This window comes from Neomonachus schauinslandi, chromosome 14 (genome assembly GCF_002201575.2).
Source record: "Neomonachus schauinslandi chromosome 14, ASM220157v2, whole genome shotgun sequence".
Lineage (NCBI taxonomy): Eukaryota > Metazoa > Chordata > Mammalia > Carnivora > Phocidae > Neomonachus > Neomonachus schauinslandi.
Window position 1 is genome coordinate 69,557,323 of NC_058416.1, and position 24,581 is coordinate 69,581,903.

General features: G+C 49.1%; 1 protein-coding gene across 1 annotated transcript; it reads left to right on the forward strand.

Moving 5' to 3' along the window:
• The first annotated feature begins 3,194 nt into the window (after positions 1-3,194).
• SF3A1 (splicing factor 3a subunit 1) lies at positions 3,195-23,335 on the forward strand. Its single transcript, XM_021703634.2, has 16 exons — positions 3,195-3,381; positions 6,093-6,214; positions 11,059-11,266; positions 12,371-12,628; positions 15,121-15,195; positions 15,918-16,068; positions 16,396-16,589; positions 17,457-17,574; positions 17,836-18,021; positions 18,848-18,969; positions 19,073-19,318; positions 19,875-20,082; positions 20,588-20,742; positions 21,722-21,823; positions 21,936-22,007; positions 22,804-23,335. Exons 1-16 carry the CDS (start codon positions 3,319-3,321, stop codon positions 22,903-22,905), a joined length of 2,382 nt encoding a protein of 793 aa, XP_021559309.1. The 5' UTR covers positions 3,195-3,318; the 3' UTR covers positions 22,906-23,335.
• The last annotated feature ends 1,246 nt before the right edge of the window (positions 23,336-24,581 follow it).

Consider the following 24,581-nt stretch of genomic DNA (forward strand, 5'->3'; position numbering starts at 1 on the left):
CAGGGCTGGCCCCGAGTAGCTCTTCAATCCCTGAGAATGGATGAAGGCAAGAGTGAGTGAGTGGGCAATTAGGGAGGCTTCCTGGCGGGGCAGGGAGGAGGCTGTCCCAGAAGAAGGAGAGGGTGTCCCGGGCTGGAGGAATGGAGCAAGGGAAAGCTCATGTGGGGTCATCTGTCTTGAGCCTGAGCACAGAGGTTGTGCTTTAACAGTGCTAGGCTCTGACCACAGAACCTACTGTGTGCTACTTCCTGAATCTACCTCCTTTATACAGACGAGGAAACTGAGGCTCTGGAAATTAGGGGATTAACTCAGGGTCACTCAGAGTGCTAGGATTCTTGAATCCAACATCTCTGCTCTGTCTTCAGGCCATGATGCTTCTAGGGCAGCACTGTCCAAAAGGAATATAATGCTAGCCACACGTGGGATTTTAAATTTTCTACTAGCCACAAAAAAAATAAAAAGAAATGGGTAAATTAAATATTTTATTTAACCTAATAAACCCCAAATACCATCACTTCAACATGAAATCAATATAACACCATTAAGGAGATTATTTTACAGTGTTTCCTCCATTCAGTCTCAAAATCCAGTGTCTCTCTGATACTTAACAGAACATCTCAGTTCGGACCAGTCACCATTTTCAAGTGCACCACCACATGGAGGGGTGGCCACCGTACTGAACAGTGCAGGTATAGAGGGTCAGATCCTCTGTGTTCAGTAAGCAAATGATTACTGCGTACCTTTGACATCCTGGGCACCGTGTCAAGAAAAGCGTCAGAGAAGGCCATGCAGAGCCCTGTCCCTAGGAGCCACTGTCTACCTCTGAGGATCTCTACAGGGGGCAAGTCTTTGGTATGTCAGCTCTGTCAGTTTCACCCACAGGGCCAAGAGTATCTACCCTACAACACTCACAAACACACACAGGCCCACATCCCTGTACACATATGTCGGTGTCAGACTCTTGTGAGATATTGCCACTTGTGAGATTTTATATCCCCAAGGAATGAGGCAGAAACAAACGGAAAAAACAGACTGAAACATTCTGGGTTTCCTTCCTGGAATGGGAGGGAGGAAAGCAAGCAAGCAAGCAGGCAAGCAGTCCCGCCCTGGGAGGAGGCATATTCAGGTGGCAAAGCACCTAGGACTCGGGAGCTTGTCTGTGAAGACATCGAGAAACACGGACCTGTTCACCCTCAAATAACTACAGCTGCCATCTGGGGCCATCCGAGATACCAACTCCTGTTAGATTCTGGTTCTGATAAGCAACCACAAATGCCAAAGCATCAATAATATGTAAGAGGAAAACACAACCTTGAAAAACATCCAAGGTTACCTCATGTCATTTCTTCTGAACGTTGGGATTTGCCGTTATAAACATGGCTTGAGAACCACTTCAGTGTGTGGCAAGTGAAGGAACATTTGTAATTCTTTTCTCTGTAATTCCTGGGTCTTGAGTGGAACCCTCAGCCTAAAGCTGCTAACCCTGCACTGACTATTCCTGAGATCGTATGGCTGATGGCACTAATTGGGCCACCACTGCCCTGAGGAAGGAGCAGCCCCTAACTCTGCCCTCTCCTCAGTTCCCTCATGCTCAAGATGGACTTTTGACTTGCAGAATAGGGAAGGAGTCTTTCCTCCACTCCCATTCAACATGGAAGCCCCTTCTTTCTCTGAGTCATAGGACTCTACCCCTCTGGTAATGATTAGGCCTACCTCCTGGCCAGTGTCCCTGCTGAGATTCAAGGTCACCACCATGAAAACATTTTGGAAACTCTGAAACCATCTATAAATCCCAGCTGTCAGCCTCTGACTCAGGACTGCTAATTGCCTGGATCCCTGGGGACAATGAAGGGACTGAGTGAAGACAAAGGAATAAGTAGCTGCACTAGTAGAGGAGTAAGAATGGCCTGGGTTTGGATTCCCACGCCACCAACTCTGAACTTCACTGTCCTCATCTGTAAATAAATTGCTATTAGAAATTAGTGATGTAGGGAAGCCTGGATGGCTCAGTTGGTCAAGCTCAGTTCATGATCCCAGGGTCCTGGGATGGAGTCCCGGCTCCTTGCTTAGCCAGGAGCCTGCTTCTCCCTCTGCCTGCCACTCCCCCTGCTTATACTCTCTCTGTCTCTCTGACAAATAAATAAATAAAACTTAAAAAAAAAAAAGAAATTAGTAATGTAATGCATGTAGTGTTTGGCACAAGATCTGGCCAGGTAAATGTTCAATAAATCCTAGCTATCATTATCATTCTGTTAATAATTACAACAATGACATAAACCAGCTATGAAGAGTGTGTGTGTGTGTGTGAAAAAGAGATGGGGTAAGACACTTGGGAGGGCATCTCTTGTGTGTGTGTGTGTGTGTGTGTGTGTGTGTGAAAAAGAGATGGGGTAAGACACTTGGGAGGGCATCTCTTCCTATCCCGCCTCCATTTCACAGGTGAAGAAACTTAAAACTATCCAGGCAAGGGCTAAAAGCCGGCGGGCAGTCTGCAGCTGGGATGGAGGGGAGAGGGGACAAGGACAGGATCTCAGAAGAGGAAATGCGAACGGCGAGATTCGAGGTGAACTCGGGGAAGCTAGGGAAGTGGTCAGCAAGAACGTACCTTTGGGAAAGAGGGATGGAGCTTAAAAAAGTCTTGATTCGAGACTGTCCGCGGGGCTTGAGGGCGGGGCTATGGAAGGCAGAGGGTGGAACCTAGAAAAGGCAGTCCCACCGTTAAAAGGACCAGTGGGAATTAGGCCTTGGGACTTAGGACTTGGGAAGGGGATCTGGAGGAGGTAGACGTGAAGCGAAAGAAGAGGTTAAGGAAGGAGGGAGGCCGGACTTTGAGGAGGCAGGCTGGAGGGGAAGGGACTCTCCAAGATGACAGGCCAATGGGAGGGAGAGACGAACCCACCTTTGGAGTAAAGGAGAGGGGGGCCAGGGCCGTGGGGTGTGTGTGAAGAGCGTCCGGCGGGTGATGCAGAACGTCTTCCCAGTCTCCTGCGTCCCAGCCTCAGCCCTTGTGGTCTGGTCGGCTCATAGAACTGCCCCTGGCGCGCCTGCGTCTCCGGGGATCCCCCACAAATCCTAGCCGGGTGCCTCGACCGCTGCCATGGCAACGGCGTCTCGCGCAGACGGCTCCAGGGAAGGGGCGGGAAGTTGCATCACGAAGAAGGGGCGGTCCCGGAAGTGCGTCAGCTTCCCCTCCTCGGCGACGACTCTCTCGGCCGCCGCCATCTTGCGATCTTGTCGTATCGGCCGTGCGGGGAGCTGCTTTGACGCAGCACCGCTCACCTTCAGCGAGGCGGACTGGCAGCCCTGAGCGTAGCAGTCATGCCGGCCGGACCCGTGCAGGCGGTGCCTCCGCCGCCGCCCGCGGCCACCGAGCCCAAACAGGTACCGCGACCCCCGCACCTCGACCAGCAGCCCGATCCTCGGCCCGTGCCCTCCCCTCCGGCGCGGGCGCTCTTCACTCATGCAGAGAAAGAAGCGGCCGCTTACGAGGGTTCGGAGGGACTGCAAGTCCCAGGAGGCAGCGCGCTTCCCGCTCTGCTCTGCCTTCTGGTAGCAAAAGAAGCGCTCTTGGAACAGTGGTTCTCAAAGTGTGGTCCGCGGACCAGCAGCATCAGCGTCACCTGGGAGTTTATTAGAAATGCCAGACCTAAATACTAATGCATTTTAACAAGATCTCAAGGTGATTGATTAAAGTTTGAGAAGCACTGATCCAGCCCATCCGCAGGTTTTCTGTGGTTATTGGGCCCACCGTCGTGTCCTCCCCCAGCCCGCCGGTTTTTGCCCAGTAATGCCTAGTTTCCCAGCCTGTACGGTACATTTTTGGTAATTAGCATCTGCTCGGTGCTTATCTAAGCCAAACACCGTGCCAGGCTCCGACTTACCCAGAATGAATGAAGCACAACTAGTTTAGGGAGCTCACAATTCTAAATGAGAAGATAGATACAAGTGAATATTCTACTATTGCTTCGATCACCATAAATGATACCAGTTAGCACTTAAATTAGCTGAGGGGGAAAGAGGTGTGTAAATAATTGCAGTATGGTGTGATAGGCCCTATAAGTATCAGATACAGAAGAAACTAATCAACATTTTTTTGATGGAGTGAAGGGGAAATTAAAGTAGGTAAATTGCTGTTAGAGGGATGAGTTAGTAGTTTGCCATTCAGGTGATTGGAAAAGGCTAACAGCATCCTTTATTCATTAAGCAAACATTTATTGAGCACATACTGTATGGTGACCCCTGCTTTGGGTTCAGAATACAGAAGAGGTCCATACCCTTACCACAAATACTTTAAGTACATCTGTATCCCTGGCATTTTCCCAGTCACTTGGGGAAAAGTAAATGAGTTAATACCAGATAATTGCTAAGACACCAGGGTAGGAATCAGATGGTGTCTCTGGTCAAGAGTAAATTAAAAAGTGTTGTTGAAGCATAGGATTGGGAGAGTGGTGGCAAAAGATGCATTTTGGGGCATTTTAACTTTTCCTAGTACACAGTGGGGAGAAAGAGAAGAGTTTGAAGCTGCATAATGACATTTGTGTTTCAGAAATTCAGGTAGCAGGTAGTGATGAGAATTGCTAGGAGCACAGTACTCAAAAGATGCTGAGGGCCTGCCCTAGATGTGAGGGGTTGGGACAGAGTGGATGGGCAAGCTCAAGTCACAGAATGGCTGGTGGTGCAGACTCTCCAGCTAAAGTGATGTGTTGGAATCCTGGTTCTGCCATTGGGGCCAGTTAAGCTTTACGTTCCTCTGTTTTGTCATCTGTAAAATGGGGGTAATGAGTATTCACATCATAGGGCTCTTATAAGGGCCATAGAGTTAATATATTTAAAGTTCTTAGAGAAGTATATGGAACCTACTGCGTGCTTGATAAATATTATCATTGAATGTGGAGGCCGAGGAAGGGAGAGGAGGGCCATGTTTCTGGCCTGGGTGGTAGTGCATGGTTGGCCATTCATGAGGAAAGAGATTAGAGAGGAAAGTGCCTGGAAGTCAGCTGGATCTAGAGTTCTGTGCCACGTAAGAATGATCTGAGACGTCAATTTGGGGGGGATTGTTCAGCCTAGAGGTGGTAGGGGAAGTAAAGGACATAGTTGTGAGTGCCTGAGGACAGTGTGAATACTGGAAAACAGAATTTTCGGGAACCCTAACATAGGGCAGGAGGTGAAACAGGAGCCAGGAAGGAAACTTGAATGGTGAGCAAGAAGGAAAGACAGGAGAATGGGGCATGGGAGTTGAGTGGAGAGTTTTGTGAAGGAATGGTCACTGGTCACATGACCAGGTGACTGCCGTAGTTGGCTGTAGGCAGTCATGTTTGACTTTGGCAAGAGCACTTGAAATGGCAAGTGCTGAGAAGTACAGTTCTCAGGGAGGTGAGGAAGTGGGAATGGCAAGGCTGAGAAAATTCAGGATATTTAGCTACTAGAGGAAGAGGGGGAGAGCATAGCAGCAGGAAAGAATATGAGGGCAGGGAACTGCTATTTTTTTAAGACGAGAGACTGACCCTTTGTTTACTAAGAGGAAGAAGCTGGTGAAAGAATATTGGAACTTGTGGGACAGATGATGTTGTATATTCCAGTGGGGTTTCACAAAACATTTGAGCATTGAGTGGTGGTTGTGACTAGAATAGGTGCAGAGGGAAAGGGCATAAGGAGCTGCCAGTGAAGAGTTTCCTGTCTTTATTCAGCAAATAGTCGTTAATTATCCCGTGCCAGGCACATCCCTGGGTACAGACATGGCCTTCTGGATTCTGGAAGATGGTTTCTTAGAATGCGGTCAGACACCCCCCCCCCCCCGCCCCCATCTGAATCATCTGGACACTTGGTAAAAATGCAGATTCCCAATGTCACGGAGAGCAGCTAGCTGGGGGGTGCCACGGAGGCTGCTCTTTTCACTGGTTCCCCAGGAGAGTCCTGTGCAAGCACAGTGCAGTTAAGAGAACCGCTTTTCTGGAGCAGAGGGTCCTAACTCGAGGAAAGTCCATGGGAGAGAGTCTTTATTCTCAATAAATTTTAGAGGAGTTTGACAGTTGGGATCCAGTCCCGCAGGCCAGGAACTTCAAGGCATTATTTTCCTTTTCTTGTTTTCACAGCCCACAGAAGAAGAAGCTTCTTCAAAGGAGGATTCTACCCCCTCCAAGCCAGTGGTGGGAATTATTTATCCTCCTCCAGAGGTCAGGAATATCGTCGACAAGACTGCCAGCTTTGTGGCCAGGTAACATAGCTGCTTCTGCGTTGTCAGCCTAGGCCCATGAGCTCATCTAACACTACAGCATGGCGGTGAGGTGGGCCATGGGCAGGATTGATGTCTCCAGCATGGCACGGCAGTGGCAGAATGTGAGTCACACCCAGCCCCAGAGTCACCAGGAACCTGTGCTTCCAAAATAGGCCTGAGGAAGTGCCTAGGAAGCTATTTTGTCACGGAGAGTATGTGTGCCTGTGTCTGAGCTGCTGATTGGAGGAAGACATAAAAAGGGAGTTGGTCATTCTCATTATGCAAGAACTGTACTTCTCTGAGCTTCAACTGACCCATCTGCAGAATGGAATAAAATACCACCTCAGAGTTGTTGAGAGGCAGGAGAGAGGGAATGGGACTGAGTGCAGTTCAGGTACATGATACAAGTGTCAGCTGTCTTCGTGGATGACATGGAAGTCAGTGCGAGTTCCTTGCGTCCTTCCCCATCATATTTTACATGCTCCCACTTCCTCAGATGGAATCCTCTTGATGGCCACTTGACTCCAAAGGTCAACACATCCCCTAGTTTAAAGTATTTAAAGTATTCTTTTGGCAGTCAACAGGCCATATGCAGCCTATAGAGCTTTTGTTTGTCCTCACGATACATATTTTTTTAAAGATGTATTTATCAGGGAGGGAGGGAGGGGGTGGGGGGTTGGGCAGAGGGAGAGAATTTTAAAGCAGACTACCCACTGAGTGGGGAGCCTGACACAGGGCTCGATCCCAATACCCATGAGATCATGACCTGAGCTGAAACCAAGAGTCAGACACTCAACCACCTGAGCCACCCAGGTGCCACATCACAATATACTTTTTTTAAACTTGAATAAGTTGCCACCATTTAAAAATGAGGAGATTGGGGTGCCTTGGCTCACTTGGTTAAGCAGCTGCCTTCGGCTCAGGTCATGATCCCAGGGTCCTGGGATCGCGCCCTGCATCAGGCTCCTTGCTTGGTGGGGAGCCTGCTTCTCCCTCTCCCTCTGCTCTCTCTCTGCTCCCTGTGCTCTCTCTTTCTGTCAAATAAATAAAAATTCTTTTTTTTTTTTTTTAAGATTTTATTTATTTATTTGACAGAGACACAGCGAGAGAGGGAACACAAGCAGGAAGAGCCACCCAGGTGCCCCAATAAATAACAGTTCTTTTAAAAAAAATGAGATTGCACAAAAAATCTGGATTTCTGTCTTTTGTCAACGAACTGGACAGCTCATTGCATATAAGCAGTTGCTGGCCTAGAACACACTGCTGCCCTCAGTCAAGACATGTGTTCTCCAGAGGGCCATGCCTTGACCCCAAGGCAGTATCCCCATCACAGTACATCATTTTAATAGAGGGTTCCTTCCTTTCCCAACCTAATAAAATGAAACATAGAAAGAGGTTATTCTGCCTGAGGCCTTTCGCTTATTGGGCTCCATGCAGATTCATATCCTCACATTTCAAAGGCTTTGATTAATCAGGGTATTGCATTAAATCTCTGTGCTTGGTTGAACAGTGTCAGGTTTAGGGCAGTAAGTGTTGTGTTTATGATAAATGTTTAATGTCTCATAGCAACGCTCATGCTTCCTTTTTCGCCCTTATAATTTAAAAACAGAGTAACTAGGAAAAGGGTGTTAGAGGAAGAATCACCACAGTCTCACTACCAGAATAGTTTCTACCAGCTGTTTTCACTTTCCTGTTTCCTTCTGGTCCTTAATGTCCTTTTTTAGATCCTTGTAATACTAGTAGATACTTTCACATCCTGCTTTTCCCTTTTGTGCTGTGTTATAAGCATTTTCCCGTGTTGTTCTACGGTCCTCTGATACTGCGCCGTCCTCAGTGCACCATGTTGAGGTGATGGGCCTCCCTTGACTTGGCTGTCTCCTCTGTATTTTCCTTCAAGGTTGTTTCCAACATTTCAATTTGGCACACAAAGCTGTGGGGAAATCTGAGCATCTTCTTTCCTTTCTAGATTGTTTTCTTAGAAGAAAATTCCATGTGGCACATTACTGGCTGAAAGAGCATTTTTAAAGATTTTCTTAAACATTTTGCCAAGTAGCTTTCCAGTGATTTTGTGCCAGCCTCTGCTGCCACAGAAATGAGTATCCAAGTTTTCTTAAAAATGTGTGCATCCATATTTTCTAGATTTATTTTTGGCTAAGGTGATTGCTTTATAGGCATTTTTAAATATCTGTGGACTTGATTTCGTTTACGTTGCAATGGAGGAACAGACCAGCATCATCTCACTTTGGGATAAAGGAAGGCTACAGGACCATCTTTTCACTTCTGTTGGGTCTCACATATTGATTGATGGAGCGTACGGTTAAAATCACTGAGTATGTTTTTCCGAAAGAAGTTTTTTCTCTCTCTAGGTTTGGTCTTCCCTTCCCTGCATTTTCCTGTCAAGAAACTAAAGTGGAAATTACCCTTAAAAAATCCCACCAGCTGGGTTGACTCTGAGAATCATGTCTTTTTCTGCTGAAATCTATTCCTTGTGTTAGAGAACTTAATTCTAAAATTAACATTAAGTTAATTTAAAGGAACAGAATAGCTTGGAATGAACATTCCTGCCTTCTCATTTTCTTTCAGATTATTCCCAGATGTGGTGAGGTTATGGTTTAGGAGGCAGTGATAGAGGAGGCAAGCAGAGCCTTCCCTTTTCTAGCAGCCCTTTGTCTGCCCTGGGTGTTTGCTGGGCATGATGGCCTACTTTAGCAGTATCTAAGTGTGCATTCACCTTCCTTATATGTGGTTTGCATTATTTGAGAAGGTGGAAGATGCTTCTTCCCCAAGCATGAGGTTCCAGTTGGACTCATACACTGCCTAATTGAGACCCCATGGTGTTATTCATGCTACAGAGTGTGACCAGAACTTGCAGAGGAGCTAGCCTGGGTGTTGATGACAACCACCATGGCAGTTTGTTTTGGTGGCTAATCTGGGGCACAGCATTGCCTGTACCATGTCTTTCGCCCTCCAGCTAGCAAGGTCAGGGTGTGAAAGTCTCAAGAGAGTGAAGCAACTTGTTGTCAGCAGTCCCTGGAACCATCCCTTGATGTGTTTAGGGCATCTTTTGAGTGCTGGGCTCTGACTGAAGGAGTGAGGGAAGCCCCACAAACATGTTTTTTTAAGATTTTAGTTAGAGAGAGCGTGAACAGGGGAAGGGGCAGAGGGAGAGGGATAGAGAGAATCTCAAGCAGACTCTGCACTGAGTAGGGCGCCTGACACAGGGCTCTATTTCACAATCCTGAGATCATGCCCTGAGCCGAAATCGAAGAGTCGGACACTTAACTGACTGAGCCACCTAGACGCCCCACCACAAACATCTAATACCCAGATCATCTTTAGTGTTTATGGAACAGCCCTTTCTAGCCTTCATAGGAGTGACAGCCCTTGCATGTTAGACTGCTGTATGATTCAAAAAGACTTTGGCATTTCCTTAACTGATTTGATTTTCTAAGTACTCCAGGGTAGAGAGAGAAGGTGGTATTAGCCACATCTTACACATGGGAAATTGAGTCGAAGAGAAATTTGGACCCCCAACTTCTAGGGAGGGGAGAGGGGCTGGAGATTGAGTTCAGTCATCAATGGCCGATAATTTAATCAGCCATGCCTGTGTAATGAAGTCTTAAACCCTAACCAAAGGGATTCAGAGAGCTTCCAGGTCAGTGAACAAGAACACATCTGAGAGGGTGTGAGGAGGCTGATGCACCCCAGACTCTACAGGGACAGAATCTCCTGTGCTCAGGACCTTACCAGACCTGTCCCTATGTGACTCTTCATCTGGCTGTTCATTTTTATCCTTAAAAATATCCTTTTATAATAAACTGGTAATCTAGTAAGTAAAAAAAAAAAAAAAGAGAGAGTGGGAGGTTTGGTAACTTGGTGAGTCAGTAGTGAGAACTTAGAATGTGTATGTGTCCATATCTTATGTCTTTAGTGTGCTTCCTGAGTGACATAGGTGTTCCATATGTGTGACACCTTGAAATATTACCATTGGGACTCTTTAAAAATCAGGGTTCCCCAAATATCATGACTTTTTTTTTTTTAATCCTGAGGTTTTTTAAAGGCATGCACGTAGGGTGTATGTGGGAAACTGTCTCGGTACTGGGAGAGATGGGAGACCTCCCTTCTATTCTTACTGTTCCCCTTGTCATCTGGATGTGCCTTATGCAGCAGCACAGGTCCAGATCCTTGGAGAGCAGTGTTTCCTGCATGGGCCTCAGCCAGTACTAAATGAGGTGATTTTGGGTAGTACTTGGACAAAACATTACATGAAATTGTTTACATTTTGATGTTTTTTTCAATCCTTGTGGTTACCCAAAGGACAGAGTGTCAGTTTGGTGCTAGTATATCTTTAACACTACTCCAGCACTCTGTCATCTCTCTTTTTAACTAAGAGAACTGGCCTCAGTCTCAGCAAACTTGGAGCTTTAATGTTACTTTAATACTACTTTATTTTCATTGTGTTTAATTTTGTTTCTTTTTGTTAGTAAAGCCATACTGATTTTTATTTGAAGTAGTAATATACGTCTTCCTTTTTAAGTACATTTTAAAATATTAAAAGAAAATGGTAAGTTTAGTTTCGGGAATGGCGAGACTAAGAGAAGAGGTACAGGAGCAACAGAGGTCTGGGAGACCTTGTGGTAGAGGAGGCCTGGCCAAGGCTTGGAGGAGGCAGATGACTTTGGCCGCTGATACAAGGAGCCTCACGGAGGACCTCTGCTGCACTTAGGGATGGGCTAGTTTGAGTGATGAGTGGTGGCAAGAAGGGGGCTTGAATGGGCAGTGTTCTGCATTTAGGCAGTTGTAAGGGTTGTGGTGTTAATTCTTCTCTCTTTTCCTCCTTGTAGAAACGGACCTGAATTTGAAGCTAGGATACGACAGAATGAGATCAACAATCCCAAGTTTAACTTCTTGAACCCTAATGACCCTTACCATGCCTACTACCGCCACAAGGTCAGCGAGTTCAAGGAGGGGAAGGCTCAGGAGCCCTCCGCTGCCATCCCCAAGGTCATGCAGCAGCAGCAGCAGGCCACCCAGCAGCAGCTGCCCCAGAAGGTTGGAGCCATTCCCTTCCTTCATATCCCCAGGGCTGAGAGGGAAGCCAGCCCAGGGAGGGGAAGATAATGAACTCTGCTATCTAAACCTCGCTACCAGTGAGGGAGAGACATGAGGTTTCTATCCAAGGAAGAAAACACTGAGGCTCAGATAGCAAAGTACTGCAGCCTTTGACATTTCCTGAGCACTGCTTGTCCAGCTCTATGCTTGGTGCTTTAAGAGTCTCATTGGCATCTCACAGCAGCTACCTGAGGAGGACAGCAAAGAGACCATTTTACAGATGAGGAACCTGAGGCTTGGGGAAGTACGATTTACCCAGGCCACAGAGTCAGTAGTCCAGGGTTCAATCTCTTGGCCTGTACTCTTTGCCTTGACCATGGAGTGAGAACAGTGCTGGGATGTGGCTTGTCGGCCCCTTCTTGAGCCATCCCTCCCATCCATCTCACCTTCCCAGGGCCCCTCCATGTGGCCTGCTTTAATACCTTAATCCTCTCTAGGTCCATCACTAGGGACAGTTAGGGTCGCCAGTGAAGATAAAGGGCTGGCACATTTTGCCTCCTGTATAGACCTAGACTGGTCCCTTCTCTTTGCTCTATGTTCCTGGACCATGGTGACAAAGGCTGCCTGCTGTTTTACAGTGGGGAATAAAGGTTGGAGTAGATTCTGTTACCTTGCATTGTAATTTACTACTTCTAGGGCCTCAGGCTACCTCAGTTTTCTCACCTATAAAAGCCAGGCGAGGTAACAAACATGGAAGTCCTCTGTCCAGTGGGTCCTCTGCACACATGTAGGGCTAACTGTGTCCTTCATCCCTCTTGGGCGGGATTTAATAAGGCATATTCCTGTCAGATTTTCTGCCACCCAGTTTTGGCGCTCAGTTTCAGGGCAACAGCAGAAATACAGAGGGGCATGGTTCTTGCTCAAAGCCATTCAGGGAGTTGAGGCCACAGTTGGCCAAGAAATTGGTGCTCTTATGAGTTAGGATTCTCTCACACTGTGGGCCACTGGTGTACATGTGATTAACAGAAGTGTAGAGGTCTGTGCCATCCTGTTGGGGGTGTCTTCCCACCCCCTCTCGAGCCTCACATTCTCTCTGCATCTTAGGTCCAAGCCCAGGTGATACAAGAGACCATTGTGCCCAAAGAGCCCCCTCCTGAGTTTGAGTTCATCGCAGACCCCCCCTCCATCTCAGCGTTTGACCTGGATGTGGTGAAGCTGACGGCTCAGTTTGTGGCCAGGAATGGCCGCCAGTTTCTGACCCAACTGATGCAGAAAGAGCAGCGCAACTACCAGTTTGACTTCCTCCGCCCGCAGCACAGCCTCTTCAACTACTTTACGAAGCTGGTGGAGCAGTACACCAAGGTGCCTGGGCAGGGCAGGGGCGGGGGTGCTGGGCCTAGGGAAGGAGGGCACCTTACATAAGCACTGTATCTGCTCGTGTCCACAAGGACATGACTCCTCTGTGGGCCCTCAGGCACATGTTAAAAATTCCAGTTCAGTGTGAAGTCTAGATTTTTTATTTAATTAAGATTTTACTTATTTGACACAGAGAGGGAGGGAGAGAACAAGCACAAGCAGGGGGGAGAAGCAGGCTCCCCTTGGAGCAAGGAGCCCAATGTGGGGCTCAGTCCCCGAACCCCGGGATCATGACCTGAGCCTAAGGCAGCCGCTTAACCAACTGAGCCACCCAGGTGCCCCTAAAGTCTTGATTTCTATTTAAATGTAACACAGACTGGTGGTTTGAGAAGCAAAACGTGTGATTGATAACTGCCATTAGGTTAGTGCCTGCTATGTGACAATGCCAAGTACTAGCTGCTTTTAAGTACATCACCATCTCAGTTGCCTAGCACGGGACCTGAGGAGAAGGAAGCCCTTAATAATTGCCTCCTTTTGCCCAATTTAATCTTCAGAAGAACCCAGGAGGTATTCCCTCCCTGCTTCCCCTTTTTCTCAAAAGCAGAAACAGGCTCAGAGAGTTGAAGTCACTTACTCATGGTCTCTCAGCTAGTAAGTAGCTGCACTGACCCCAATACCTATGTTGTTTTTCACCCTAAAGAGTACCTTGAATTAGAAATGTAATTTAAATAAACATTGGGAGACAATTTAAGTAAACATAGCCAGTATTGTTGAAATACTCATTATATACGTAGAATATTTTCATTTAATCTCTAGTAATCTGTAAGGTAGCCACTGCTATATTTATTTTACAGAAGAGGAAGTAGGCACAGAGAAGTTAACTTGGGCAGGGTCACACAGCTAGGGCTTGCTGAGTTGGGACTTAAACTCTAGCATTTTTACTCCAGCCCCTAAGATCTGGGCTTCAGGGTCTGGAACAAGAAGGTCTCAATTATCATGCTACGTTATTGTAATCAAGACTCTGGACAAGTGAATATTAGTATTTAAAAACAATCAGATTGTTAATTTATTTTTTTAAGATTTTATTTATTTTTTTTGACAGAGACATAGCGAGAGAGGGAACACAAGCAGGGGGAGTGGGAGAGGGAGAACAGGCTTCCCGCGGAGCGGAGAGCCCGCTGCAAGGCTCGATCCCAGAACCCTGGGATCATGAACTGAGCCGAAGGCAGATGCTTAACAACTGAGCCACTGAGCCACCCAGGCGCCCCCCGGATTGCTAATATATTGCAAAGCACACTGATACAGATTTGCCAGTGGCTTTTCTTGCCCAACATGTAGTGGAGGTTGTCTTCCCGTTTTAGTGGCATGGTTCGTACATCTGTTCTTGACAGTTAGAAACAGTACATTAAAGATCTGACTTGAAAGGACTGTAATGATTTACTCTAACTTAATTCACTTTAAGTATGTAGGAAGAATTATAAAAATGTGTGTGTATAGAAAATGATCAAATCAAAAAATGGTAGAGTAGCTAAAATAATAATGGTGGAAGGCCAAAGGGTTAGTGTAATTTATTACACAGTATCAATTTTAAATGAGCTCTGCCTTGATTTTCCCTAGTGGACTACTTCCAGGGTTAAAGGTCCCCAGATCCCTTTTTATTCTGCTACTTTCCTGTTCCTTCTCTCTCAGGATTTGGGTATTGACATTTAGTTCTCTAACCTGAGGGCACTGGTGTGTCTGTCTCTAGTCTTGGGAGACTCTAGGAGCAGATTTATTCCTGAGGTAGAGGTATAGGGATGATAGGATAAGGCTGAGTCACTTTACCAATGATAGTAAATACTGTTGGGAATTTATGCTGTTTTGAACAAAGCCATCATTTGTTGTCTCATCAAATATGTATTCAGTGTTGGACTTTATTTCAAATGCCGGAGATACAACAGTGAACAGAAGACATAGAAATTTCTGTCTTTATGTGGAGTTTCTGGTCTGGTGAGGGAGGTGACAAGCAAGTGCAATGTCAGTGGATGGATGTCCGCTGGTAATAAACACTATGGAGAAATAGAAAGCAGGGGACAGAATCTAGGAGATGAGGTGTGTGGGTGGCAGTCTGGAGTAGGGTTGTCAGGGGAGCACGTGCAAAAGGGCCTGGTGGCATGCACAGAAGGGTAGGAGCAGCCCCATGCCCTGAGAGCAGCCAGCGCATGCGGACTACGCTGGGTGGAGGGCAGTGCTTTTGCGTGTTTTCCTGCCGCTCCTTGCAGCAACCTTTTACGTTGACTGTGCCAGCTTTAAGCGGTGGTGTCACTATTTGTAGAAGGCAGCCAAGTTACAGAGTTTAAGTGACTTGCCCAAAGTCGCACAGCAAAGTGGAGCTGGGATTGGGACCTGGAACCCCATGCTCTCGCTTTTCCTGTGCCTTTCCACAGGCCCCGGGAAGCTCCCTCTTTGTCTTGTGTTGTACTACACTGACAGTCGTTTTAACTCTTCCCATGTTTCAGATCTTGATTCCGCCTAAAGGCTTATTTACAAAGCTCAAGAAAGAGGCTGAGAACCCTCGAGAAGTTTTGGACCAGGTAAACTAAATCATAACTAGTTACTGGTGGTACGAGTGACTGTGTTTGGGTTGTTTCATGTTTGGAAATAGGCTTCGAGGCGGGACCTTGTTGTGTTCCAGGCACAGGAGTAGTGGGAAGAAAGGCCTTGTGGCCACAAAGGCTGAAGAACCCTGGACTCTCTGCTCCCTAACTTTCTGCTTTTCTCTCAGCTTTACTGGATCTTCCTCTTTTCTGCCCTCACTAGAAGCCAACTCCTGAACAGGTTTCTGGCGACAGATGCCTTTTGAGGCCCCAAGTTTTCAGAGTCAAGGAGAGAAGGCATATTGGCATTGCCTGTTTTGGGTGGCTGCATGAAGGCTTTTTTTCTCAGGCTCTCAGATTGCTGCTTCTCTTGTGGGTACTTGGTTGTCATGCAGACTTCCTGGGACAGAGTTTGCTGCTCTGTGAGCATCGAGCCCCTTGCCAGCTCAAGCAGAAAACTGAGGTTATAACAAATCGTTGCCCTTGAGGCCCAGACACAAGTTTTCTGTGGTATTTAGAATTGTTATATTCTGTCCAGGCTCTGGGCCTGACTGAAACCAAATGCAAATATCATAGTTTCCTCCAGAAGTTCCCCTTGTGGGTAGAGCAGCCTCCTGTTCGAAGGAGATGCTGGCTTTGGTGAAGGTACTGGAGGTGACAGTCCTGTCAGGAGCAGACCCTGATTCAGCTTAGCATCTTGCTGTTTCCTGTCTCTTAAGGTGTGTTACCGGGTGGAGTGGGCCAAGTTCCAGGAGCGAGAGAGAAAGAAGGAAGAAGAGGAAAAGGAGAAGGAGCGGGTGGCCTATGCACAGATTGACTGGCATGATTTTGTGGTGGTGGAAACAGTGGATTTCCAGCCCAATGAGCAAGGTAGGTCTGTGACTCCAGGTGGGGGAGCCAGGAGCTTGGAACCATCCTGGAATATCTCAGGTATACATCTCCTCCCAGGGAGCAGCATAGTCCCCCCAGAGGGTTTTATCTATCTGTTTCATCTCTGCTGCCAGAAGACTTCAGATTTGCCACATTGCCCCAATTAAACCCAATTGAGCAAACATCGTGCCAGACCTTGGGTGGGCATCTGGAGCCGGAAGAGAAATCGGGCCCTTGGAGAGCTTACAGTGTGGGGAAGGTAGACCAGTGGGCCTTTGATAAGGAGTATCTGTGGAGGTCTCCTGACTCTGGATCACTCTCTGCCAGGGAATTTCCCTCCCCCCACCACCCCAGAGGAACTGGGGGCCCGAATCCTCATTCAGGAGCGCTACGAGAAGTTTGGGGAGAGTGAAGAGGTTGAGATGGAGGTCGAGTCTGATGAGGAGGACGAGAAACAGGAGAAGGCGGAGGAGCCTCCTTCGCAGTTGGACCAGGACACCCAAGTGCAAGACATGGATGAGGTATACTTCTGGGAGGGCCTGCGAGCTGGCCTTTCCCTCTTTCGCTTAAAGAGATGGGGGTGCTCTCAACAAGTCAGATCCAGCTCCCTTGTGAACCTTGAAAGGAGGCATGGGTCCCGAGTAAGGCATCCTGGCTGAGCAGCTGCCCAGACGCAGGCAGCATAGAGCCTCTTTCCAGCTCGAGCAACAAAGATTCATTCACAGGCAAGGATCTGAAAGCTGTGCTGGCTCTGTTCTGTGACCTTCCCCCCTTTGCCCATAGGCCCTGCTCCCCCCCTACCCCCATGCCAGCTCTCAGTAAGGGAACACTTCGCCACATGCTTTGATGCATTTGAGCTTAGGCTCAAATGATCAGCAGTTCCCAGAGCTTTTCTTAGTGTAGCGTCTGCTTCCTTTTGGCCACCTCTACCCCCTCCAAGCAGGCATAGAGTCTCCAGAGCCAAGCTGTTCTCCTCCCCTTGGAAAGAATTTGTGTGTGAGAAGAATGGCCCCTGTGTCTGTGGGAATTGACTTTTTCTCTCCCTCCCAGCATTGGTCCATGAGCAGCTACCATTGAGCGCCAACTTGCCCCCCGCACCCCTCCCCAGCATGTTTAAGTGCCCTTGGCCTCCTGGGACTGCCTGGTGCCAGCTGCTGGAAATGCCTGGGCGGAGTGTTAGCACCACGGCCCCCAGCACTCCCATTCATGTTGTGAGGAAGGAGCTTGGCCAGCTGCCGGCTGGCCTCGGCTGCCCCCGGAGGCTTAGCACATGGATGCTGGCTGGCAGGGACCTAGGCTCCTTATCACCCTGAGAGCCGCCAGGGCTCAGCTGCAGGGAGGTGGCCTGTTGGGCCTTCTCTGAGTCTTGCCATTGCTTTGCTCTTCAGGGTTCGGACGATGAAGAAGAAGGGCAGAAAGTGCCCCCACCCCCAGAGACACCCATGCCGCCGCCTCTGCCCCCGACTCCAGACCAGGTCATTGTTCGGAAGGACTATGACCCCAAAGGTAGGGCCTACTTTCCTGCCTTCACATGTTCCTCAGTGCTGTCTGTTTCTGGGAGGGGGTGAGGTGGCTTGTCATGAAGGCAGGCCTGGTGGTGGGGAACCGAGCGGAGTCCTCTCTGGTGCCCAGTGCCTTTACGGGGCCAGCTACAGCATGGCACTAAACGGATGTGTCTCGGATGAGTGAGGCACAGACAAGACAGCAGTTTCTTAACCCGCAGCCACCTCCCAGTGTTCTTGTTCAGGCGTCTTTCTTTCCTTTCAGCTTCCAAGCCCCTGCCTCCAGCCCCTGCTCCAGATGAATATCTTGTGTCTCCTATCACGGGGGAGAAGATCCCTGCCAGCAAAATGCAGGAACACATGCGCATTGGGCTTCTCGATCCCCGCTGGCTAGAGCAGCGAGACCGCTCCATCCGTGAGAAGCAGAGCGACGATGAAGTGTATGCACCAGGTGAGGTGGGGTTCTCCCACCCAGACCATATCCCTTCTCTGACGTGGCCCTGATTCGCCTTGACCCATGGGAATTTCTAGACTATGGTCAACTTGCTTTAAGCAAACAGAGCAACAATTGAGGTCAACAAAAAGTTTTGAGGATAGGTACAGCCTGTGATGCCTCAAAAGAATTCCCCATTTTCCAGAAGCACTCTTCATAAGGCTCCTCCTAAGGCAGGAACCTGACACGGATGGCATCCCAGACATACCAGAGCTAGGAAAGTTGACCTTCTTGGGGCTGTCTTAGAATGAGGGCTCTGGGGTGCCTGGGTGGCTCAGATGGTTAGGCATCTGCCTTCGGCTCAGGTCATGATCCCGGGGTCCTGGGATCGAGTCCCACATCGGGCTCCCAGCTCAGCGGGGAGCCTGCCTCTCTCTCTCTCTGTCTCTTATGAATAAATAAATAAAATCTTTAAAAAAAAAAAGAATGAGGGCTCTGGTGGCTGGAGCACCCTTAGTGCTTTGAAATGAGATACGATGGGAGGAAAACTGTCCCAGAGGCAGGAGAGTAAGCTTTTAGTCCTGACTGCCACTTGCCATTTGTGTGATCCTGTCCTCTCAATTGCTTCTCGTAAGTCAAGCGCTTGGACAAGCTCTAGCATACAGGCTTAGTGCTGATTGGGCTTCCCCAGGCTCAGGATGGGCATGCTGTGTTGGGACCTAGACTCGGCCTGCCTCATGGGACCAGCCTCTACCCTGCACAGGGAGAGTTGCTGCTCTGTTAGAAGGGCACCTGGTTTTAGTTTCCTTTCTGTCCCCTGCCTCCGTTCTGTGACTGTATCCAGGTCTGGATATTGAGAGCAGCTTGAAACAGTTGGCTGAGCGGCGTACTGACATCTTCGGTGTAGAAGAAACAGCCATCGGTAAGAAGATCGGTGAGGAGGAGATCCAGAAGCCAGAGGAAAAGGTGCAGTTCTGATGGATTCTAGTGCCTTCCCCACCCTCACACTCCTATACTTCGGCTGCATTCTAGGAGCCCTGACAAGCTGTGGCTTTGCTTTCCCTTGCAGGTGACCTGGGACGGCCACTCAGGCAGCATGGCCCGGACCCAGCAGGCTGCCCAGGCCAATATTACCCTACAGGAGCAGATTGAGGCCATCCACAAGGCCAAGGGCCTGGTGCCAGAGGATGATACCAAAGAGAAGATTGGCCCCAGCAAACCCAATGAGCTTCCCCAGCAGCCACCACCTCCGTCTTCAGCCACCAACATTCCTAGCTCTGCCCCACCAATTACCTCTGTGCCCCGGCCACCCGCGGTAAGCCAGTAGCCACTTTGGGACTGATCTTGCAGAACTTGGTTCTTGGGGTTGGACACTATCGGCTGAGAAGGACAACTTCCTTATAGTGGGGCCCAGGTGCCGTTTGGGTCAAGTTGAGAGACAGAAAACTCTTGAATTGTAAGTGGGAACCTCTAGTGTGATCATCCATCTGTGTGGGAGGATTGGAGCAGGGAGGGAGGCAAGAGGCAAATGTGAGAAGCAGACTTAGGGCAGAGAAGGGCTGCAGGGCTTAACAGGTCTTCGAGGACTGCTGGCCCGTCTCCAGGAAGCTAACTTGAGGTCAGCCTCTTTAGTGGCTCTTTCAGTGTCTGCCACAAGCAGCTGGTTGAGTCCCAAGTGGAAAGAGTGTCACTCTGAGCCTCTCTCGGCGTAGTTCCTGTCAGAGCCTGGTTGTGAGCCTGCAGTCTGTCAGCCTCAGGGGACTCCGTCAGAGCTGTCCAGTCCCTATCCTCAAAGGCTACAGGTGGCTAATCACCAGCCTCATATGCCCTCGAGGTCCAGTTTTGGCTTCCTGTCCCTTCTCCCCCCACAGATGCCGCCTCCTGTTCGTACCACAGTTGTGTCTGCAGTACCTGTCATGCCCCGCCCCCCGATGGCATCAGTGGTCCGACTACCCCCGGGCTCAGTGATTGCCCCCATGCCACCCATCATCCATGCACCCAGGATCAACGTGGTGCCCATGCCTCCCTCGGCCCCTCCTATCATGGCACCCCGTCCACCCCCCATGATTGTGCCAACAGGTCAGTGTGTCTTATGTCACCTTCCAGGCCATTGGGTCAGGACTATAGATTAAACACTGTGAGCAGAGCAGTGGCCAGTGGTAGTGCCTAGTTGTTACAGCTGGGGTCAACCCAGAGGGGAGCCTTGGCTTCCCCATGTGCGTGATCCCTGAGCTAGGAGCTGGGGAGCCACAGGTCCTGGGGGAGATAGGCTGACGTGGCAGAGCTGGGGTCTGTGCACCGGGGGTGGTCAGGCTCCAGACAGGTGCAGGGGGCCAATGATGCTTGCGGTCAGCTGGCATCTACTCTGTCCATCAGTCCTGCCCCTGCTGCTAGTCCCCTGCTGACCAGTCTGGGCAGTCTCCCAGGTCTCCCTGCCAGGGATCCTGCTGGCTGCCAGACTCAGCAAGAAGTGACCCTTCCCATCTGTGACTGGGAGAAGTGGGAAACCTTTGCAGTCTCCCCTCACCAGCCCTGAGTCCCAGGGCCCTTGCACTCATGCAACTGCTTATTCCTGTCCTTGCAGCATTCGTACCCGCTCCACCTGTGGCACCTGTCCCAGCTCCAGCCCCGATGCCCCCTGTCCACCCCCCGCCTCCCATGGAGGATGAGCCTGCCTCCAAGAAACTGAAGACAGAGGACAGCCTCGTGCCCGAAGAGGAGTTCCTACGCAGAAACAAGGTATGTGATACTAGAGTGCCACCCGTGGTTGTAAGGCCTAGTTGGGGAATCCAGTCCTGCTGCAGTTACACTCCCTGGCCCACCCTAGTCTGCTCCCACTGTTTTGGCCTCGGGGGCCTAAGTCGGCTGTTTGAAGCCTGTAAGAGCTTCTGAGTGCACAGTGGATGTGCAGTTAGCAGTCAAAGGAGCAGGCCGAATAGATAGTCCCTCTGGTGTGAATTATTGTGGAGACCAGCAGGCAGGACTTGGGTATGAAGGGGGCCCTGGACACTGGAGGAAGTCCTGGGTGTGGTTCTTAATTTCTCTGTGGCTTTCTTCTCTGGCTCTAGCTCCTTGGAGTTCTCCCTGTTGTGGGGATTCTGTTGGGTGCTAGAAATAAGGGGAATCCTGGCACTGCCAGTGCCTAGGGAAGCTGTCAGGTTCTAGTGAGGAGGCAGAAACAGTGCTCGCCCCATCCCCCCAGTGCGTTTGACCCGATCTTTTTTTTTTTCTTTCCGATAGCAGTTCCCATTTTCTGAGTACCAGCTGAAGTACCAAGGTAGAGCTACACATTTTACGGGCACATGTCTTTTCAGTGCTTAACAACAGTACCATGCAGCTGTTGTGATCACTTGCTTTATAAACTTGGTGTTGAGGTTTAGCGAGACATGGTTAGAAGAGTTGGGAGCTCAGGTTTTCTGACTCTGCAGTTTATATTCTCTCTCTTTTGTGCTTTTGGGGTTTACAGGGCATTTTCTTATCACTTTTTCAGTTCCAGACTCACCAGGAGGCAGGGTAGAGATCATTTTGAAGAAGAGAAACCAAATCTTGAAAAGGGAGTGAATTGTGCCATGTTGCTAGTGGTGTTAGTAGTGAGTTGGGCCAGAGTCCAAGAGCCCAGATGGACAGGTGATATTGTTTAGATTGGCCCAGAATAGGAGAGCATAGTTCCTGATGGGCTCAGGGTTCCCCGGGTGTAACGGCCATGTCCTGTTTGTAGGGTCCAGTGTCCATCAAAGTCCAAGTGCCCAACATGCAGGATAAGACTGAATGGAAACTGAATGGACAAGTGCTGGTCTTCACACTCCCGCTCACAGACCAGGTATGAGTTGCTGCTGCTAAGTGGCATCAGGTGCAGGGATCCAAGGAGTCAGGGGGGACAGCTTTCTTCAGCTGACCTTAGCAAGGGGCTGAACAACCTCTCGGTCCCACAGGTCTCCGTCATCAAGGTGAAGATTCATGAAGCCACGGGTATGCCTGCAGGGAAACAGAAGCTGCAGTATGAGGTGAGTCAGATGTCAGTGGTCCTGCCCCTTGGGTCACAACGCCTTTGCCATCCCAGAAGCTAAATCCCCTGTGGAATCAAAGGAGTGGAGAGACATGTGGGTGTGGCCACGTGAGTCTGTCCTAGAAGCGGTGATGCTGTCTGGGAGTACCAGGGCAGGTTAGCCCAACAGAGCAAGGCTCGGGGTGGCTGGGGCACAGTCTAGTCTTATGTAGAGCCCCAAAATCCTTTTGCCTCTGTGACTAGGGTGGACATCTGGGGACAAGACTTGGAATGCTGTGGTGGGTTTCTGGCCCAGTGGTGGAGCCATCCCAGCCAGTGTGGTCTGGGGTGGCCTGGCTTTGTGCAGAGACACAGAAGTGATAGTCCAGCTCAACCTGGTGCCCACCCGGCCACATGGGGCTGCCTTATTCTCCCTCTCAGGACTTTGACAAATGACTACTCTGAGCCTCAGTTTCCTGTTCTGTAAAATGAGACTCTTGGATTGATCTCTAAAAGGTCATACGATTTGAGAGTCAGAAATTCATGGGGTTGGTCTGGGCCAGCTTTTTGGGGAGTTGACAAAGAGGAAGAGCATGGGTTACTAGGAACAAAGGAAAGCAGAGCATTCTCGGGGGAACCGGAGACCTTCAATCCCACCCTGTGCCACCCCCGTCCCTGCTCCCCGCCATTGACCCCATCTTCTTTCAGACCCCTGTATTCACTGAGTTCAGAGGGAATGGATGTTCGGAGTTGTGAGACTATACACTGCTCGAGGCTGGGTTGCCCCACGCTAAAGCATACCATCTGTTTTCCAGGGCATCTTCATCAAGGATTCCAACTCCCTGGCTTACTACAACATGGCCAATGGCGCCATCATCCACCTGGCCCTCAAGGAGAGAGGCGGGCGGAAGAAATAGAGAAGAGAAACCTGATGTCAGGTCTCAGCCACTGCCGTTTTTGCCTCTCCTGTCTCCCACTGTCCCACCCTCTGCCCCAGTCCCAGGAGACCCTGCCTTGTACATTTGTTTCACTCTTACTAAGCTTGGAAATTCAAATTGTCCTGCCAAATTTTCTCCCCCCCCCCACCCCTTCTCCACATTGATAAGGGAGAGCTTTCAAAGCCAGTCTCCTCCCCAGCGGTCTCTGGAACCCCTTTGTGTTTGAGTCTTGATTTGAGGGGATTCATTTCTTTAGGTAGCGAGTTAGATGTGAACCCAGAAATGTCCTATGGGATAGTGTCATAGTACCAAGTGGCATCTGGCTGATAGAATATGGTTGTTCTCATTATTAATCATTTTGTATCTTGCTATGGGTTGTCTAATAAACCTCTTGTATGCTTTTGTGAAATCAGTGTCATAAGACTTGTCCCTTGGCCACCTGTGCCCTGTCCAGACCCAAGGCAGTACATTGTGGCACCTCTTCTACTCTGAGGAATATTGGACTTTTTTTTTTAAGTTAAATACTCTTTTATTGAAGGAACTTTAGTATGCTAGACGTCACATTTAAACAGTGTTAATAGGCTTTATGCTTTTTTTTTTAAGATTTTATTTATCTGAGAATGTGCATGGGGGGCGTGGGGGGAGAGGGAGATGCAGACTCCCCTCTGAGCAGGAAGTCCACTGTGGGGCTTGATCCCAGGACCCTGAGATCATGACCTGAGCCGAAGGCAGGCACTTCACCGACTGAGCCACCCAGGCGCCCCGGAATGTTGGGCTTTTAACTAAATTCTTATCACCACCAAGTCTTTCATGAAGTTGTCTTAGATTTATTTTTATAGCTCTTAAAATGTTTGGATTCTCCAAAGGCATACCCTGTGTATTTAATAGACTGCTACAAAATGCTTTCAGCATGCCAGGACCACAGAAGAACAAGGACAAGTGTGATGCAGTTCCGGGCCAGTGGGCAGCGGAGAGACACATGGAGATGAGACTGGAGGGTGGCAGTTTCCTGCAGGCCTGGAATCATCCATCACCTGATTGGCTCTGTGACCTTAGTCAGGTGGCTTACCCTGAGTGAGCACAGGGTCATGAAATTTTCTTTAGTTTTATTTAAATAGTACTTAGTTGTGCCACAGCTATGACTTATTCTAAGAATTTAAAAATTTAACCAATTTACTCCTTACTGTTTTAAGTACTCCATCAATTTTAACTTATGTAATATTGAGTTTTCTTGTTTCATACTTGAGTCAGCGGAGCACAGAGACGGTGGGTTGCATGCCCACAGTCCACAGCGTAAGAAGCTGAAAAGAGAGTGTGTGCAGAATGCTTGTCACAGGCCTTGCTCCCTAGTAAGAGCCAGACACAGGCTGTTTTTTTTTTTTTGGAATTGTGCTATCACAGAGCTAGGCGCTGCTATGGGCGTTTAGAGGGAGGAAGGTGAGAGCCTGTTGAAAACTATTTCCTGATTTGAAACCTAAATCTCATTCTATTCTAAAGATCTCATGTGTGTTTATCCCGAGAGTACCTAGTGCCTTTTCTTTGCAGTCCCTCCATTGGATCCTCCTAGCTGCCCCACGAGGTCATCTCCAGGGCTCAGAGGGGTAAGGCCATTCCCAAGGTCATAGAACCAGTATTCTAGTCACCACCCTACCCTG